This window comes from Ooceraea biroi, chromosome 14, assembly GCF_003672135.1.
Source record: "Ooceraea biroi isolate clonal line C1 chromosome 14, Obir_v5.4, whole genome shotgun sequence".
NCBI lineage: Eukaryota > Metazoa > Arthropoda > Insecta > Hymenoptera > Formicidae > Ooceraea > Ooceraea biroi.
Genome location: NC_039519.1, coordinates 4523005 through 4543803, shown reverse-complemented (window position 1 = coordinate 4543803; position 20799 = coordinate 4523005). Strand labels below are relative to the sequence as shown.

At 37.4% G+C, this 20799-nt stretch overlaps 2 protein-coding genes across 3 annotated transcripts; one reads left to right on the top strand and one right to left on the bottom strand.

Annotated features, from left to right (window-relative positions):
* The first annotated feature begins 3 nt into the window (after nucleotides 1–3).
* On the top strand, nucleotides 4–3204 carry LOC105284443 (syntaxin-12). Of its 2 annotated transcripts, none has more exons than XM_011347927.3 (6): nucleotides 4–203; nucleotides 1030–1233; nucleotides 1349–1514; nucleotides 1593–1723; nucleotides 2158–2291; nucleotides 2504–3204. In XM_011347927.3, exons 2-6 carry the CDS (start codon nucleotides 1031–1033, stop codon nucleotides 2677–2679), a joined length of 810 nt encoding a protein of 269 aa, XP_011346229.1. In that variant the 5' UTR covers nucleotides 4–203; nucleotide 1030; the 3' UTR covers nucleotides 2680–3204. The 2 variants fall into 2 exon arrangements, with proteins under 2 accessions (XP_011346229.1, XP_011346230.1); XM_011347928.3 differs by lacking the exon at nucleotides 4–203 and adding an exon at nucleotides 264–538.
* A 737-nt stretch (nucleotides 3205–3941) lies between these two features.
* On the bottom strand, nucleotides 3942–20227 carry LOC105284439 (ankyrin repeat and BTB/POZ domain-containing protein BTBD11). The gene is made up of 13 exons (XM_011347921.3): nucleotides 19503–20227; nucleotides 16294–16498; nucleotides 15829–16074; nucleotides 14994–15473; nucleotides 9907–10237; nucleotides 9314–9546; nucleotides 8998–9200; nucleotides 8151–8891; nucleotides 7606–7874; nucleotides 7240–7445; nucleotides 6726–7019; nucleotides 6338–6520; nucleotides 3942–6250 (listed from the first exon to the last, which is right to left on the bottom strand). The coding sequence occupies exons 1-13, from the start codon at nucleotides 20225–20227 to the stop codon at nucleotides 6044–6046; spliced, it is 4323 nt and encodes a 1440-aa protein (XP_011346223.1). The 3' UTR covers nucleotides 3942–6043.
* Nucleotides 20228–20799: the final 572 nt, after the last annotated feature.

Sequence of the window (20799 nt, the reverse complement as noted above, 5' to 3'; positions counted from 1 at the left end):
GACCTCCGTCTGCGTGCACGGGGGAGAGTACAAAGGGCCCGTTGTCACACGGCTGTGCGACGGTGCGTTAGATCGTTCGGGCAACTGTCAGTTTCCGAAGGATTCGCTGCGGGGAGATTCCGTGCGCTTTCAATGTGATTCCGCAAGAGGCGACTTATATTTGTACATTTAGAGACTCTTGTGTGTGATAAACGGATTTTCAGGTTAGTGCGGAACGCCCGTCGACGTATCAGCTGTACGCGCCCCTACTTGGCCGTGTCCGCTAATTCAACTCCCTTAAATAAGTGTCGTACATAGAATTAGCTCGATTATGCTGGTTAAATCTCTCGCATGTGTCATCGCCGCGATATCGCGATAACGAGCGTGTCGAAATGTCTCTCATTGTGCACGAAAGGTTCAACGACTCCGTCAGGATCATTTCCATTGTTCTCGGATGTTTAAAATAATTGCCATGTAATCTTTGCATTAATGTAAATGTCATTAACCAGTTTGTATCAGAAACACATGTGAACACGTTCAAAACACATATATGAAAGGTGTAGGTAAAAAAATTATTTTATGATTTTTTGCATTTTGCATAAGTACAGGTGTATGATAAATGCTGATATCTCTAGTAAAACTATTTATATTTATTGATTTATTGAGGTATTTTATATTTTGTACCATGATTGTATTATATATAATCATTCTCTCTCTCTCTCTCTCACATACTCACACACATAGCCTCTTTCTTTCTCTCTCTCACACATCACTCACATTTTAATAGAAGGAATAAATATTTACTTAAATGCTACTTGTCAGTATTAAATATTTGTGTGACAATATAACAGGAAGGCGTACCATAAAAATTTAATACATTGCCATAGAAAAGTTATGGAACAATGCGTGATATAAATAATGATTAAACACAAAGAAATAATTGCAATAGTTACTATTATAATAATTACGGGCAAAAATAATGTATTGTATACTTTGATAATATTAGAATTAAAAAATGTTTTACAACAATAAAATAGATTTTTGTTTTAGAATGGCTCATCGTTCTCAAAACTATGGATCTACGGATCAGCGGGTGGATGTACCTGAAATAGGATTTAGTCCCACTGAGCTTTATAGTCTCAGTGAAAATATTACCACTAACATATACACAATTAACACAAGTTGGAAGACATTGGAGAGAGCTTATAAGAACATTGGAACCAGCAAGGATAATCAAGGCTTAAGAGACAAAGTGTAAGAAATATGAAATTACTCTAACGCTCTGTCAGCGATACAAAAAACTTTAAAACAACCTTCGCCCTAGTATGTACCATTTGGTGCATATATATATATATATTTTTTTTTCTAGGCATGTAACACAATTAAGTACTAATCAGGTAGTCACACAGACGAGCAAAGATATAGCAAGACTGACGGTGTTGATGAGGCGTGGTGATAAGCAGCAGAAATTACAAATTGAGAAACTCACGACCGACTTCAAAGACGCATTACAGAGATATTCCGATATGCAGAAGGTACACGAGTATATTTGACAAAATACATCCCTGACCTGATGATTCGCAATGATATTAACAAGATATACATTTTCACAGTCGATTGCGGAGAAGATGAAGAGACATATTTTAGCTATGACTAATATAGAAAATTCGTTGGACGGGGAGGATGCTGAGGAAACGCAACGCTTACTTCAAGCGCAGGAACAGGAGCACAGAACCACACAAAGGTTTGAGAATAACATTTTTTTATATCTTGCACAAGGGAATGAGATATTTCCAGTCTCGCGAATAATAGAATCTAAGAAATCTTACCAGTGTGCTTAGTTGGGACAATAACGATGGTTTCCATCGGTTACCATATTGGACAATGTTATAAGTACAGGAGCTATCGTAATTGTATCGATTAGCGCAGGACGTAAGGTTTTTGGATGCGACAGTAACGAAGATCGTGGATTTTATAGCACGCCTATCAAAATAGACTGAATTTAAAATTTCAGTGAAAAGATTATTTAATTACATGATAAGATATTAATAATAAAGAAGCTATAAAATACACTTGTGTATGTGTGTGTGGTAAGTCAGTTTCATTGCAAACCGACAGACTGGCAAATAATAATCGGGTATTGACGACAATGTGCAGTTAACGTGTATTATTACACAGGACACTGGAGTTTCAACAGGGGCTACTGTTAGAGAGAGAGGATAGGATAAAAAGAATCGAGGGCGACATTCTGGACGTGAACCAAATTATGCGCGAGCTCGCAGCATTGGTGTATCAGCAGGGCGATACCATTGGTAATTATATATTTCAATATCGTGTCTCTAATAAAAAGTTTATATATAAAATAATACACTACTTTGTAAATCTCTTGCGTGAAGATGCGAGAAATTCTCTGAGAGAGAGAGATAAAGATATATATCTCTAAGATATAAATATATTTTGATCGATCTTGCTTGATAAAATACTTGGTTGAAATTTAATGTTATTTATTGTTGATCCTTCGTAGATACAATTGACAACCACATAGAGAATGTACACGGTAACGTCGAGCTGGGCGCGCAGGAGTTAGTGAAGGGAAGTAATTACCAAAGTAAATTTCGTCGGAAAGTTTATATTTTGTTGTTACTTGCGATTATAGTTGCCATTGTATTAACTGTTATTCTAGTCATTAAATTAAGTTAGCGCGGTCCTAGCCTTTGCGGATATTATTGATATATGAAAAGGGTTGTCTCAATCTATCTCGTGCATTGTTCGAAAAAGGTTCCTTTTAAGGATTATCGTGTTTTCTTCATTTCTGTATTGGAAATGTAATATGAGGAGAATACAGAGACTTTATATTTGCTTACGAATGAATTTGCAATAAATATCTCCTGTATTCGGAGAAATCAGCCATTTAAACATTTTATATATAAATATATCAGTATTCAATAGTTTTACATGTAAAATATCAATTCTTATAGGTCTTTTGTCTTATTTTTTTTGCACTTTAGCTTAATTACTATTTTTGAGTTAAATATTGAAGCATTGACCAAAATGAACAATGGCATTGTCAACTTGTAGCTGTCTTCTAGTGTCATTTTTATTTCAAAAACAATTTCTTGCTGATATCGATTACTTTCTATTAATATCGTTTCATGCAATTTTTTGAATTCGATATTTTAAATCTATGATCTATTTTATATGATTGCATAATCTATTTAAAAAAAATATATATACATGTGTATATGTCTCTCTTTTTGATAGATTATATATATGCATATGGATATATTTATAGAATATATTGATATACTATATTTACATTTGATATTTTTTAAATTTATTTTGTGAAACTTTATCACGTTGTACATATTTTAATTAATGCTTTAAACTACACAACAATGATGTAGATATCTTTCTCAAAAATAGAATTTATATAAATTTGTTAATATCGTTTTAATCATCTAAATTTCGAATCGTTGATACTGTGTATCAATCTGATTAATGTGTTCTTTTAGCATGATCCAATTACACATATTTAATGTTACATGGGAAAAAAACTTACGTTCCATAGAAGAATTTGTAAGCAGATTCATAAATAGACAGAAAATGTGTATCTCTTACATGTAAAGATAAAAGTGCGCAACTAACGTGTCTGTCTATTATTATCACGTAAAGAAATAATATTATTAAGACGTACATGTAGCTATAATTAGATTAATATAAAGTTTTGCACATGAAAACACTTTGTAATTGGTTTTATATTAGAAACTCAATTTTTATATAACGATTACTTACATTGCCAATCAGAATAAAACACTAGTGTTCATGTAGATGAATGCTAACAGCAATTCATTTTACAATGTGTTATAGTATGAATTAAATATTATTATTTAAGAAAATTGAAAACTGCAAAGATCTTATACATCCCAAGTGACATAATTTATTAAAACTGTCGCAATTCTCTCTTACAGCGAAGGTAGATTGATACTTTAGTTAATAATACATAAAAATCCCATCTCGGTATTTTCCGAATTGCCATTTTATTGTCAACTCGTTATACGTTTTAAATGCAATTTTTTTCAATCTAAATTTAAATTTCTACCTTCTATTTCTAAAACATTTCACTCTTCTTACAAACAGTAATTTCGTTCAAATTGCAAGTTGCATCAGTATAATTTTCTTGGACAACAGTATCGTAAAAGTATCATAAGTATCTTAAAATAGTGTTATATCAAAAATTCAATGAGGACATATTACATGTGCAGCATAACAAATATGCAACGTATTAATTCGTGTATCCTGAGTTCTCTTCAACATTCAAAGCATTATTGCATAGGTGATATCGATCAATGCTTCTTTACAGTTATATTATTAAAGGAGATGCCAACACTAAAGATTATACGTCGATAGGTAAAAGGAAGAAGGATAAGGATATTTGATTGAGACAGCCACTTTCTCATGATTACTCAATTTTGATATGATTATTAGGCATTCCGGATCCTAAAAGTCCAACATATAATTATTAAGCTTATAATCTGAATATTGTATATACAACTAACATTAATATCATTTAAATAAATAGTGCTATGACATTGATATCAATACTTGCGCTTGGTGTCAAAATATAACAGCTTTATTATATCGTTGTTGATTTGTATGTGCTAAATTGATATTAGGCATTAAATTATGTTCTGTTCTTTGCAAATAAAACAATTTTTTATACCCTATATATATATATGATATGGATATATATACACATCGAATTGCATTGAAACATATAAAAGTATATAAGAAGTGTATAATCTGCGATACTGTGCTGTAAATAAGAATAAAATGTATGAAGAGGAAAAACTACTGCACGCACAATGTACAGAATTCAAATATTTACTTTTATTGACATTTATGTCTGCCAACAAAGAGAAAAATATCGAAACAATTTTTATTCCACAAGATTCTTACTAGGAATCATTTATTTTAAAAGTGGTAAGAATTTTAATTGCCACCAACGATAACGTTATGCATCTTTGAAATTTATTATACTTCATAACTCCATTTGCATTACTTTAAAAATAAGTGGATATTATTATATTTACGTTAATATTCATAAAGTTTGTCAAATATTCTATTATTTTTCAACAAACTTGTGTTTTTATAGTGCTTGTACATAATGTGGGAAGATAGACTTATTTTTCTAATAGAATATATATACATATATATATATATATATATATGTATAAGTAATCAGACTTGTTGTCAGAAAACTCATTTAATAATAGAAAAAGTCGGATATACACGTCAAATGTAAGAAATCATATAAAATTTTCCAGGTCTACATTATAATTATAATTAAACATATAATTATAACAATATACTTCTATTTACATTCCATACTTTATAATAAAGGGGCTAGCACAACTTTCTTGCCAAACTTGGCAATATATTTATATATATTCTTATATTACTTATAAATATAGTACATGTATATGTGCTTTAGAATTTTTAGCTTAATATACATGTATATTAATTTGCTCTCTTAGCAATTCAGGACTCTAATCCTTTCATATTCGTATATTAATGTAACAAAACTCCTTCTCTGTGTTCTTTTGGAATGTTAAATATTCAATGTTGCCAATAATATTCTCGATCATTAAAGAGTTATCAATACATATTTCTTATGCACAGAGTACAATCGATATCGAAAATATAAATTATAAATGATATATTTTACATTACAAAACTATTTTTCGGTTGGTTTCATGTAATAATAACTGAAACGAAAATCAATTTCTGTATCAATCTAACATCATTAGCAGCATGTTGTGAAAGCACGTACGTATCGGTATTATAAAAATTTCAATTATACGATATTTTTGACATTTAATATCTATAAGTATGTACTCTATAAGAATAGAGGCACGTACAGTGTTAGTACAAGATCCAATTATTTTCTTATTTCCGAAAATGAGAAACCGAAATTATTTCAGCGTTTATCTCTTTTCCGCAATATAATTCGATGATGTTTCCGTCATTTTTATGTATATTTTAAATTATAGAACTGAATATACCTCTAAGCCTTTACTTTGTTTTGTTGTTGAGACCGCCTGGCTTTTATTCGCGATTGCAGAGTGAGCAATAAACCCGCGAGGACGTCGTGATTCGGTAACTTTTTCGCAAACAACAAACGCTTCACTGAATCGTCATACGTCAAGAGAGCTACCATATTTTGCAGCAGAAATCCTTGACAGTATTCTAAGAGCTGCGCCGCATTATATACCTGTAAAATTAAGACGTTTATTAATTGACAATCTAAATGCTAAGCATACAATTCCTGTGCGGTGAATCCATTGTTACAAAAATATACCTTTGCATGAATATACATAGAAACGATGTTATCAAGATCCACCATTGTGGAACACTGTGCTTCACAGTATCTGAGCAAGCCATCGAGTTGAAAGAAATTGGCTGCCGCCATTAATTCCAGGACGTCACTCTGATTAACTTCTAAAGTAGCACAACCACCGTGATAAAGAAATTCCATAACCATCTGAAATCGAAATACTTTTCTGAAGACAAATTATAGCTTATAATGCCATTTTCTTCCACAACGTATATTTCTGATATAAATTTTTGAAACATATCAAATAATAATAATTGAAATATATTATTTTTGAAATAAATTATTAATGCCATTAAATTATTATTGAAATTACAGAAAAAGAAGAAACTGTGTGTATATGATGGTTACGTACCTGGAATATGTGATATCTTATGTCATTAATCTGCACGATGGGAGGATTGCCTTCGCACAATTTAGAACTTAACATGTTCCTAAACCTCGGAGAGGACGTAACTAGCACAATCTTATGGCCGTAGAAAACGCGACCTTCCACTCGAAATTGTACGTCACTCAACTCGGGATTGTTCACAAATTTTGGATCGATCCTTGAGCCGCTCGACAATGTGGTATCTCTAATTGGCTTGATCGGTTCCCAGCCGAAGCATGTGCAAAATATATCAGCGAGCAAAAGCGTTGTACCTTCCTTCTATAGAAATTACATGTGTATTAATTATGAATTATAAACTAAGATAAAAATAATATTAAAATTATAAATGTCATATCTTAAAAATGCATAAAATGTGTTAGTGCATAAATCGCAATATTCTATACACATATATCGTATTTCCAACTACTATTTTCATATAATATATTTTTAACATGTAGTTAATCTCGAAGTTAACTCATATTTATAAATTACACGTTACCTTACTATATCTAAAAATGTTGAATAAAAGTGGTAGACATTCCTGCACGAATTGTGTGGAATAATCGTCCGGACAGACTTGAAGAAAGTCTTGAAGTAATTGATCTATAACCGAGTCCAGCCGCATCTCGTGAGCTGTCGCGAGGCTGTGCATCCAGCAATGTAGCGTCCAGCCAACTTTCAACCCACGAAGTTCCATCGTAATATCTAATGAAATAGCGAGTAATTAAATTAAATAATAAATTTAATTAAATAATAAAGAGCGCGTAATTAAATGTCAAAGATGGAAATTTTAATGATTTATTATTTGATATGTTATATATATCAATGGACATCAATAATGCTCAAAAATGATACGTCTTCTTACCTAAATGATTGCTCTCCGCGCTATGGTACATCGCTTCCTGCAGCGCTTTCGTTTGTATTTTACTAAATACTGGTTCTTTGCCTTCTCTGCGAGCTCCTCTTCCTTCAGCAGTTTGTTGTTGAGGATTCGCACCGGCGTTACCCTCCGCTAATATCTCTTCCAAGGACAATATTTCTTTCTCTCCTCGTTTAGCCGAGAAATTGAGTGGATGTGACAGCAGTTGGTGAAGACAGCTTCTCTGGCCGTGCGCCGTCGCTACCGAGATTGCGCTATTTATTGAACATTAAATAAAAAATTAGCTTTCGTTAATTCAAACATCCTCCGTCTGATCTGTATTTTAATATTTTAATATTGCAATATAACATTATTTTTATATGGAATATCATTAATAGCATGATAATAACGTTACAGTATAAATAGTTAATAAACTATAATTTTAGACAATTTCTCTCAAAAGATTACTAAATCCCTGATCACGTTTCCAAGATTCAATAGGATTGCACGAACGTAAGTGGACGATAAAATATTGAGATTGAATTGATTACCTGTAACAACCACGTTGCGCGGAACCCGAATAAGAAAATGAGTCCTTGATCAGAGTCGACAGAAACGGCTGCGCGCCATGCGCCAGGAGCAGAGCCACCATCTCGTTGTTCCCTGATGCCGTGGCCGCTTGCAGAGGGGTGACCGTGCACTTGTCCTCGCTGAGCTTCGCACCGCCTTCTACCGCAGCACCTCTCTCCAGCAATATTCTGCCGATGTTGCAGTGACCCAGCAGAGCTGTGTAGGTCAGGGCGGTCCAGTGTTGCGTCTCCGCATTAAAGGCAATTTGCGCACAGCAAGTACCACTTGGCACAGTTGTACCAGAACTGCTGAGACTACCGGACGGTACACTTGCGCTTGATGACGTTTTGTTAGGCATCATCATCATCGCCGACTGGTTGATCGGGCTTCGAACGTTCGGCACACCGGACGCCTGAGGGATCTTAGAAGGCGTGTTCGACGACGAAGTCGCCGTGGGTGATGGACTCTCAACATTCAAGTCCGCTCCAGCGTCCAATAGAGCTGCCACGGCTGACTCGTCGCCGTTGATGCACGCCAGCATCAGAGCGGTGAACCCGGCGTCGTTCACCGTGTTGATTTTCGTCGAAGGCAGCAGCGACATCGCTTGCGCTATGAGATCCGTTCGTCCGCTGCACAACATCTTGAACGCCATGTCTACGGTCAACAGTCGGACGTACTCGGCGTCGTCGATGCGCTTTGAGCACACTGCGATCTCCTCCGAGCTGCATATGCAATAACAAACATTTTAATAAAATATATTTGATAAAGTTATTTTCACATCACATTTCTTCCGCCTTGCTTTGCGCGAGGAACTGCGATTTGCCTGACCTTATTGGGCGGACAGGACAGTCCACACCGGGCAACAGTAATCGGGCAGCTTGATTGATATCATCTTGGTCCACGACGAGACCGTGTCTGTGTTCCGCGTGGGCTGCGCCAATCCGTAACCATTCTACTAGTGGCGGCAACACCACGTAAGCTCGTTCGTACGCTAACTCTTGTATGCCGGAACCACGCTCACCGTGCTCCAACTAGAACAATATATTTAATATATTTGAAATTAAAAAGATCAACAGCATAGATTTGTAGAGAGTAGTGCGTGTGATGTGACATGATACTTTATTTTTCAAGGCAAATCCTATACCTGTGAACATCTCATGTAATAGAACAGAGCATGCAACGCTCTTGTTGTCAGCGGTACGGGACAGCGTCCTGTCTGTGCTACCTTCGAAATCAAGTCTATCAATTCTGACATCGATCCCACACATGTCGTGAGCAGCGACGGCTCTAGAGCCGATTGAGCGTCTCGTCCGCTTCGCGATGATGATGATGAGTTTAAGGAACTTACACTGGCCCAACGAGGCATCGCCAGTGCGCCTAGAATAATCGAAATACATTTATGAGATACAAACATACGTACAATAATCGATAATCGATATCATTATAAACGACATTGACGTTAAATTTATTTTTATAAGTGAAGTAATTTAAAATTGATTAAGCGCTATATATCTTTTCTTATTTCCTTAAATATATATAATGGCAATTAAATTATAATTAAAGTTATAATTAAATTTAAAAAATAAATTTAATGGAACCTAATAGAATAGAATCACACATATACACATACAAAATTAAATGAGAAAAATAATTTACATCATATAAATTTAGCGAGAAATACAAATAAAAATTAGTTAATTATGTCATTCTTTTTGTATAAAAAACAAGATTAAGGACCTGATGCCGTTCGACCAGCGTTGAGGTGTGCGTACGGTTGCAGCAGCCCCCATAAGTCGCCGCTGTTGGCTATAGCGTGCTCGAGCATCGTCGCCGTAAGGGTCGTATGCGGTTCGGTTGGCACGCACTGTAGCAGTATCTCTTCCAGAAGGTTCTCGATCCCGGCCGTCAGATATATCGCGGCATACTCGTGTATCATCCGCCCGAGTCTCACGTCGGACATCCAGCGTAAGAAACGCCCGACCGGCAATTGCAGCCCCGAACGGGATGCCTTCGATTGTTTCAGCTGATCGCCGGATACAGCGAACATCGCTGCAGCTCGAAGGCAAGCCTTAAACAAGGTAGATATCAGATGTTTAGTATTAAGTGCGCCACTAAATCAGAATAAAAGTATAGATTTTTGCAACTGCAATGTCATTATTACCCGAATATTATATTTTAATTATTATTATTAGGAGTGTGATTTAGTTTTGAGGGTTTTGCAACAGATGGCTGTAGTGTCAGTTTGTTCCAATAGCTGTTTCCGATAACTGTTCTTTCTTACAGTGTTGACATTATCCATGACATTTAGTAGCATTATAGCAATAGATGCAATAACAGTCGTGTTTATATCATCGTAAAAATGCAACTTCCGAAACAGCATTTTCGACATGCGTTGCTTTTGTTTTTTAATCAAAAGAAAACTGCGGCTGACGGTTATAGAATTCTTGTGGAGACTTATGGTGATTCTGCCCCATCAATTAAGACGTGTGAATACTGGTTTAGACGCTTTAAAAGTCGTGATACTGATGTGAAGGACAAAGAACGCTCGGGACAACCAAGAAAGCTTGAAAATGCAGATTTCCAAGCATTATCGCACGAAAATCCAACACGATCCACTTCAGAACTTGCCAGAGCATTAAATGTTGATCGTACAACAGTTACGAAACATTTACATGAAATGGGAAAAATTCAGAAAGAAGGGAAATGGGTTCGACATGAATTATCGGAAAGTGCCATTGCGAACCATTTCGTTGATCGCCAGGCAAAAAAAGAAGAGTCTTTTGTCTCGGATTGTTACTGGGGATGAAAAGTGGATCTATTTTGATAATCCGAAACGCAGAAAATCATGGGTGGATCCAGGCGAACCATCAACATCCACTCCGAGACGCAATATTGACGGTTCAAAAGTAATGCTCTGTATTTGGTGGGATAGTGTACTATGAGCTGTTAAATCCGCACGAGACTGTCACGGCTGATCGTTATCGACACCAATTGTACAAGTTGAAGCAAGCATTCGACCAAAAACGACCACCAATTGCGAGTAAACGACGGAAAGTGATTCTTCTTCGTGACAAGGCTCGACCTCACGTTGCGTTATCAGTGAAACAAACACTATTAGAGCTCGAATGGGAAGTCTTACCGCACCCCGCGTATTCTCCGGACATTGCTCCATGCGATTATTATTTGTTCCGGTGGATGCAACACGCTTTAGAGGATACACACTTTGATAATTTGGAAGAAGTGCGAAAATTCGTCGACGAATGGATCAACTGAAAAGAAGAGTGATTTTATCGTGGTGGAATCCATCTCTTGCCAGAAAGATGGGAAAAAGTTATAGAAAACGAAGGAAAATATTTGGATTAAGGTATTCATTCATTATCGTATTTAAATACACGCGTTTTTGAGCAAAAAAACCCTCAAAACTAAATCACACCCCTAATATCATCGTAAAAATGGAGCTTCCGAAACAGCATTTTCGACATGCGTTGCTTTTGTTTTTTAATCAAAAGAAAACTGCGGCTGACGGTTATAGAATTCTTGTGGAAACTTATGGCGATTCTGCCCCATCAATTAAGACGTGTGAATACTGGTTTAGACGCTTTAAAAGTCGTGATACTGATGTGAAGGACAAAGAACGCTCGGGACAACCAAGAAAGCTTGAAAATGCAGATTTCCAAGCATTATTGCACGAAAATCCAACACGATCCACTTCAGAACTTGCCAGAGCATTAAATGTTGATCGTACAACAGTTACGAAACATTTACATGAAATGGGAAAAATTCAGAAAGAAGGGAAATGGGTTCGACATGAATTATCGGAAAGTGCCATTGCGAACCATTTCGTTGATCGCCAGGCAAAAAAAGAAGAGTCTTTTGTCTCGGATTGTTACTGGGGATGAAAAGTGGATCTATTTTGATAATCCGAAACGCAGAAAATCATGGGTGGATCCAGGCGAACCATCAACATCCACTCCGAGACGCAATATTGACGGTTCAAAAGTAATGCTCTGTATTTGGTGGGATAGTGTACTATGAGCTGTTAAATCCGCACGAGACTGTCACGGCTGATCGTTATCGACACCAATTGTACAAGTTGAAGCAAGCATTCGACCAAAAACGACCACCAATTGCGAGTAAACGACGGAAAGTGATTCTTCTTCGTGACAAGGCTCGACCTCACGTTGCGTTATCAGTGAAACAAACACTATTAGAGCTCGAATGGGAAGTCTTACCGCACCCCGCGTATTCTCCGGACATTGCTCCATGCGATTATTATTTGTTCCGGTGGATGCAACACGCTTTAGAGGATACACACTTTGATAATTTGGAAGAAGTGCGAAAATTCGTCGACGAATGGATCAACTGAAAAGAAGAGTGATTTTATCGTGGTGGAATCCATCTCTTGCCAGAAAGATGGGAAAAAGTTATAGAAAACGAAGGAAAATATTTGGATTAAGGTATTCATTCATTATCGTATTTAAATACACGCGTTTTTGAGCAAAAAAACCCTCAAAACTAAATCACACCCCTAATATCATCGTAAAAATGGAGCTTCCGAAACAGCATTTTCGACATGCGTTGCTTTTGTTTTTTAATCAAAAGAAAACTGCGGCTGACGGTTATAGAATTCTTGTGGAAACTTATGGCGATTCTGCCCCATCAATTAAGACGTGTGAATACTGGTTTAGACGCTTTAAAAGTCGTGATACTGATGTGAAGGACAAAGAACGCTCGGGACAACCAAGAAAGCTTGAAAATGCAGATTTCCAAGCATTATTGCACGAAAATCCAACACGATCCACTTCAGAACTTGCCAGAGCATTAAATGTTGATCGTACAACAGTTACGAAACATTTACATGAAATGGGAAAAATTCAGAAAGAAGGGAAATGGGTTCGACATGAATTATCGGAAAGTGCCATTGCGAACCATTTCGTTGATCGCCAGGCAAAAAAAGAAGAGTCTTTTGTCTCGGATTGTTACTGGGGATGAAAAGTGGATCTATTTTGATAATCCGAAACGCAGAAAATCATGGGTGGATCCAGGCGAACCATCAACATCCACTCCGAGACGCAATATTGACGGTTCAAAAGTAATGCTCTGTATTTGGTGGGATAGTGTACTATGAGCTGTTAAATCCGCACGAGACTGTCACGGCTGATCGTTATCGACACCAATTGTACAAGATGAAGCAAGCATTCGACCAAAAACGACCACCAATTGCGAGTAAACGACGGAAAGTGATTCTTCTTCGTGACAAGGCTCGACCTCACGTTGCGTTATCAGTGAAACAAACACTATTAGAGCTCGAATGGGAAGTCTTACCGCACCCCGCGTATTCTCCGGACATTGCTCCATGCGATTATTATTTGTTCCGGTGGATGCAACACGCTTTAGAGGATACACACTTTGATAATTTGGAAGAAGTGCGAAAATTCGTCGACGAATGGATCAACTGAAAAGAAGAGTGATTTTATCGTGGTGGAATCCATCTCTTGCCAGAAAGATGGGAAAAAGTAATAGAAAACGAAGGAAAATATTTTGATTAAGGTATTCATTCATTATCATATTTAAATACATGCGTTTTTGAGCAAAAAAAACCCTCAAAACTAAATCACACCCCTAATTTCATCGTAAAAATGGAGCTTCCGAAACAGCATTTTCGACATGCGTTGCTTTTGTTTTTTAATCAAAAGAAAACTGCGGCTGACGGTTATAGAATTCTTGTGGAAACTTATGGCGATTCTGCCCCATCAATTAAGACGTGTGAATACTGGTTTAGACGCTTTAAAAGTCGTGATACTGATGTGAAGGACAAAGAACGCTCGGGACAACCAAGAAAGCTTGAAAATGCAGATTTCCAAGCATTATTGCACGAAAATCCAACACGATCCACTTCAGAACTTGCCAGAGCATTAAATGTTGATCGTACAACAGTTACGAAACATTTACATGAAATGGGAAAGATTCAGAAAGAAGGGAAATGGGTTCGACATGAATTATCGGAAAGTGCCATTGCGAACCATTTCGTTGATCGCCAGGCAAAAAAAGAAGAGTCTTTTGTCTCGGATTGTTACTGGGGATGAAAAGTGGATCTATTTTGATAATCCGAAACGCAGAAAATCATGGGTGGATCCAGGCGAACCATCAACATCCACTCCGAGACGCAATATTGACGGTTCAAAAGTAATGCTCTGTATTTGGTGGGATAGTGTACTATGAGCTGTTAAATCCGCACGAGACTGTCACGGCTGATCGTTATCGACACCAATTGTACAAGTTGAAGCAAGCATTCGACCAAAAACGACCACCAATTGCGAGTAAACGACGGAAAGTGATTCTTCTTCGTGACAAGGCTCGACCTCACGTTGCGTTATCAGTGAAAGAAACACCATTAGAGCTTGAATGGCAAGTCTTACCGCACCCCGCGTATTCTCCGGACATTGCTCCATGCGATTATTATTTGTTCCGGTGGATGCAACACGCTTTAGAGGATACACACTTTGATAATTTGGAAGAAGTGCGAAAATTCGTCGACGAATGGATCAACTGAAAAGAAGAGTGATTTTATCGTGGTGGAATCCATCTCTTGCCAGAAAGATGGGAAAAAGTAATAGAAAACGAAGGAAAATATTTTGATTAAGGTATTCATTCATTATCGTATTTAAATACACGCGTTTTTGAGCAAAAAAACCCTCAAAACTAAATCACACCCCTAATATATTACAATATTTGCTCAATAAAAGAATATATTTATTAGTTAAATAACATATTCGGCTCGTTTTTGTACGCTTATGCAGCCAATTTTTGGCGCTAATACGTACCTTCGTGCAAGAATCCGCTAGAGCCGGACAGAGTACAATCTTAAAAGCGCTGTACACCTCGTGCTTGCTGCAGAGACCTATAGGCTTCGCCAATCTCTGAGTTTCGCGACCGATCCTGACTAGTGCGCGCTGCAGCAAATAAGAAAGCCGCGGGATCGTCTCCATCGAGACCTGTTCCATGTGCTCTCTCGTGCGACCGTTCTGAAGCACGCGCAGCACGTCGTGATGGGTCCAAGGTAGCTGCTGCAACTCCACCAGACGATTGTGAGAATCCACCCAGACGAACTCATCTGCGCTGGTGACATTGGTGTTGATCGTCTCGAGACTGGAGTGCCGCATCAGCCTCCTCACAGCAGGCTCTGAACTCTCCGAGCCGCTTAGCGAGGAATACGTAGACGAGGACTTGTGCGAGCGCATCGTCAACTGCTGAATCGCCAGCTTTATGTCTTCCAGGCCAGAACCCGACCATGGTACCTGCAGCTGCAAGCATAATTGGATGCTGCAAGAAGAGCTCGACTGGCAAAATAATACGAAGCAAATTTTGAGGGACTCGCAGTCTTACAAGATTCGTTTCAATTGAGATGTTCAGTTAATTCCTTTTAAAATATTTATAGATACAAATATTAAAATTTACTTCTATAAGATAATGTTTATAATACTTTATTTGATAAAAGCATTATTAAATGTCAAATGATGTTTAATCAGTTTATCTAGCTTTCTTCTAGATAATCTAAAAGGAATTTCGAAATCAAATGTAATTAATATTTAATATTTATAATTAACATTTGCGAGAAAACAGACCTGTTCATTAAAAAAGACTTAAATCATACGGAACCTTAGCAGGCGTAGCTCGGTGCCGGTTACGGCTTTGACCGGATCGACTTCTGCCATTTCTCTGAGTAACCGACGCCGAAAGTCGGTCGTCCTCGGGTACAGCGTTCAGTTGCTGAGGACTGTGGGCCCTGTGGTGACGATGCGGTGGTGAACTGCTGCTGGTGTGGCCACCGGTGTCCGACATGCTCGCATGTCCGGACGATCGATTCTCATCAGAAGAGCTGTTGCCCGTACATTCTGGCCGCCTCTGCAAAAGATTAGATTTGAAAGATCCTTTACGTGGCGAACATTAAATTTAGTGAAACCAATTTCTATCTGACCATCAAACAGCTTTTATGTTCCCGACATACGATATCTTCTAAACAATACTTAATATAATAACTAAAAAATATTAAAAGTAATTATCCGCAATGCTTTGCTGCGTGATATTTGCAAATTTATCACGGACTGGAATGTTTCTACACACCTGAAGTGCACGAAGTTCATGTAAACTGAGATGATGATGTTGGGAGTGACGAGGGTGCTGTGGGGTAGGTGTCGGTGCCACACTATCTGTATCCCTTTCCGGTATCATATGGACCATGTCGTGAACCCCGTTTTTAGGGGAATTTTCAGTAAAATCCTTAGAATAAGGAGGACAATAGATCTCACGGTTGTTGCCGCCGTTTGGCCTGTAAAAGAATTATTGAATATGTGATTTATTATCTATATTATATATCAATTATATGTATATTTATTATAAATCCACTACTATTTTATTAAAAATATTGTGTTATATTTATATAATTATCATATAATTATCATAATAATTACGGTGGTTAAATTATTAGATCACTATTTCGCAATAAATTTGACTGGTTTTTATGCACGCGGATTGACCAGTGGTTGTGTATAATACAGACGCACAAAAATCTCGTAAGATTAATTTATATTCAATATGAAGGAAATATAAATTCTGCGTCAAGAAGAAATTCCTTCTTCTCACACTGCTTAAGAATGTAGCAAGATTATATTTGCATATCTTACACAGGTAGCTGTACCACAAATCTATTCATCTGTGAATTGCATCATCTCTTTTTCTTGCTTCGAGAGAATATAAAAACACAAATAAACCAAGTTTATGGAAGAAACCGTAAGTATAAATGTTGGAACACAAAATAAAATATTTTTCAAATGCGAAAAGAGAGAGAGGAAGATGAAATATTGCTCACAAAATTTACCTACTTACAATATTCCTGGAGTAAACTACAATTTATTTTCCTGTCTCTATTTTAAGTTGAGATTTAAAACTTTAAATAATTTTCGATGGAATCAATTGCAATTTGGACGAAAAACACGTCTAGTGCAGTTCGTGGTAAGTTATTTTCAAATCACTCAGTATACAAGTTTCTCTATCTGAGCGACCAACAAATGATACCCGATATCCTGTTAGGTAGGTCGACGTCTTGCTAATTGTCGCGGGAATAACTCTAGACTTGCTTTCGACCGATCGCTCGCGTCGTTTTACCTTCCGTGAGGAAATATATATAATATGAAATTTGTGCATGCGAGACAGATGCATTCCGTGGAGGCAGTTGTCTCGTGCAAGTTATGCTCTTGAAGAGTCGTAATCTACACGCTAACGCTACATCCAATTCCCAGCTCGAGACGCCCGGGAGAGATAAGAATCTCTCGTGTAACATCTATGAAGAAGCAAATAAATATTCACGTTATCCCAATGATACTCGCGTCACTTGTGAACCGTTGTAACAATCGTAAAGTTGTCTAGCCTTGGAAAATTTCCCTCCCTTTGCCTGGAATAATATAATATCAAGAATGAACAGAATGCATGTAAGCATGCATCTTAACTTGAAGCGCATTAGAAAAATACATAATAACATTTAAAATTACTCACGTTTTATCAAATTTTTCTAAAATCTTAACACATTATTGACCTTCGGCGAATAACACGGAATATCTTAGAATTGCCAGGTTTTAACGTTCCTAGAATGTTGATGTTAAGATTGTAAAAAGAATGAGTATGGGATGACTTCCCAATTGATTGAAATTATTTAAACTAATGGCATATATTTATTCCATTGAAATGTACTAAATGCTAAAAGAGCAACTATATAATGCGCAGAATACATTTTCAAGTTTTTGTGAATATTGTTACATCCAATTGCGTGACTATTGTTGGCCGATATCAAAGTCGAGGGTTTAGCTTCGACAACTTTCAAATCCGACATTAAAGAGTTACGCAAACCGCGTACTCGGCATCACAGATACACGAGACAGAAAACGCAGCAATGCACAGGTAGCGTATCGGACAAATCAATCCCGGTTATGGTATACGGTTACGTGAAAAGTGCGCAATATGCGCAGGCCAAGGCATTTAACTCGCTCCCCTCATTTCACTTTTTAGACACGACTCTTTCGAAACGACTTAACGTCCGGATTATCCGAGAACAGATATAGCGTTCACATGAAAGAATAAAAATTTATTTTAGAAACGTGAAAGTTAAAACTTAAAAGCATTATTATTCCTTCTTGTGAGAAATATTAATCTTATCTTCCTTATTTAATACATTAACATTTTCTCTCTTATTAAAAATTTCTAGTTATTAGCCTTTGCGATAATTGGAGATTTCGCATTACATGATTTCTTTCTGTTGTAAGTTTAATAATTATATATATTAGGTATTTATTTTGTATTTTATATTATTATATTAAATTATAATATTAAATATTGCAATACATTATAATATTGAATTTGATTTTTGAATTTATGAAAATTTATGAAAATCATATTTATCATATAATCATATTCAAAGTAAAAAATATTTATTTCTTGAAGAAGAATTTTAAAAGAATGACTGTTGAAATAAATCAAAGACATTCAACTCGAATGCAGTTATTTTTTACTTCAATCATAACACATAAATCTTAAGACTTACAATCATGAACTTAATATTAATTCGAACCGCTTTAATGATTTATATGTATGTCTCGTTTTATAATATCGATTTAATGCAGAGCGATGATCGTTTTATTTAATGAACATTTATCAGTTACGCACAAAAAATTGAATAACAGCAAAAATAAAACATTTAATTAAATGCGAATTGTGCGATTACAATGCTGTTTGAATCATTTATTTAAATTATGAATTAAATGCTGAATGAACAGAGTGCTGAGCAGAGTGCATAACGGAATGCTAAATGCTCTTCATGAGTGTGCAAAATTAGTAACGTATTTAGATACGCGTTTGCTTGACTCGCGAGATAAATGTATGAACGTACGATTTAAGATCTTAAAAGAATCAAGAAAGTGGTAACAAATTAACATATTTATTCATTACTTGTATTTTTTATAAATAAAAATTAATATTTTATTAAATATAATAACAACAATAACATTTCAACAGAAAACGAAACTTTATCGTTAAAATTAAAGAAAAGTTATTTAGTACTGAAATTATTTTATTCGTAACAGAATCTCTTTCGTTCCAAGGACGTCAATCTTTAATGAATCGATCAGCCTTCGTCTTGTAAACACGTATGAAACGGACAACCAACACGGCCCACAAAATGAAAAAAGCATATGCTAATGTGAACGAGAAGTCCGAATTCGCCGAAAGGCAACATCCATCTTTTTTCCCCAACATCAACGACAAGCGAGCGAGCATGGATTTACCCCCTCAGCCGCCACTGCTGCACGAAGCTCCAATCTGCCTTGAACCCGCTCGTGTCCCCCGGCAAGGACCAATAGTCCTCCAGCTGACTCTCGTCTTCCTCTATCCTCAGTACATCCTCTCTGCTGGGGCTGATGCTCACCACGATCTCGTGCACGGTCTTGGGATCACCGTTTTCTATCGTGGACTCTCCTAGTTCGCCATCACCCTTATCGCCTTCCTGCATTGGATCACGGAAAGTCGGCGTCTCGCCATCCCGCACCCGCAACGACGTCTCGCGGTCCTCGTTGCACCTTGATGCCACTCGCATGCGTGCCTCCGGCAACGGCGGCGGTCGCCTCGTCTTGTCCTCTCTCTGCCTCGGATTCGAGTCGCCGAAGTAGATGACCGTCTTGTGGCCGACGTCCTTTGCTACTTTCCCGGTGTCGTTGCCGCGCGTCCTTGCTTTTAAATCCCGAGCGTCGTTCGCAGCCGTTTGACCGCCGCAGCGACTTCTGTCCTCCAAGGTCGAGCTCCTCTCGTAATCCTCGTGCTTCGCGTCTTCCTGCCGCTCCCTCCGCGCGGGCGGTTTCGGCAAGAAGGGCACGGCTCGTCGCAGGATGAAGTTCGCGTCTTCATTGCCGACCTGTTGCTGCACTTCGACACCGCTCATCTTGCAGCCTTTCAACTCGCGACACAATATGCACCCGCAATCCTTCGCGCACTGGCCTCGCCTCGTCGACGGCATGTCATTCGCCACGGGTCATCCTAGAACGCGCGGTTCTGGTTCCACGGCCGAACTCTCGCACTTGCCTCGCGCAAATAAAAAGCCCAGTTTCCCAACGGTACCCCAAATTAATTTCTGATTTAATCGCGCATACACGTTTCGCCAGTGCACAATCTTATCCGCTACATGCACCCGACAACGAATCTTCGCACTTATCTGTAACATGTGCAATTGCAAAAGGCTTTTGCAATTATTTTCAACTATTTTGAAATATAGATCCAACTAGTTTTTCCAATTGTTCCCGACTTCACAAATCTACCTATCTTTCATTGCATTAGGAATCCTCGCTCGTCTCGGTTGCTCTTGTTCCTCTCAAATGGCTGTCGTGGATGAGTAATTCGAGTTCACCGCAACTCTTCCTCCCATAGGCTGTCGGTTTCACGTCCTGCCACGATAACGTTCATTGTTCTGGGCGATCGTCAAAAAATTTCCTCCCTGACTCACTTTCCTGACGCACCGATGAGATTTCATTATCCCAGCAGGTCATCAGACGTTCGATGACGTTCATTAATAATTACGACAAGAATTGCTTT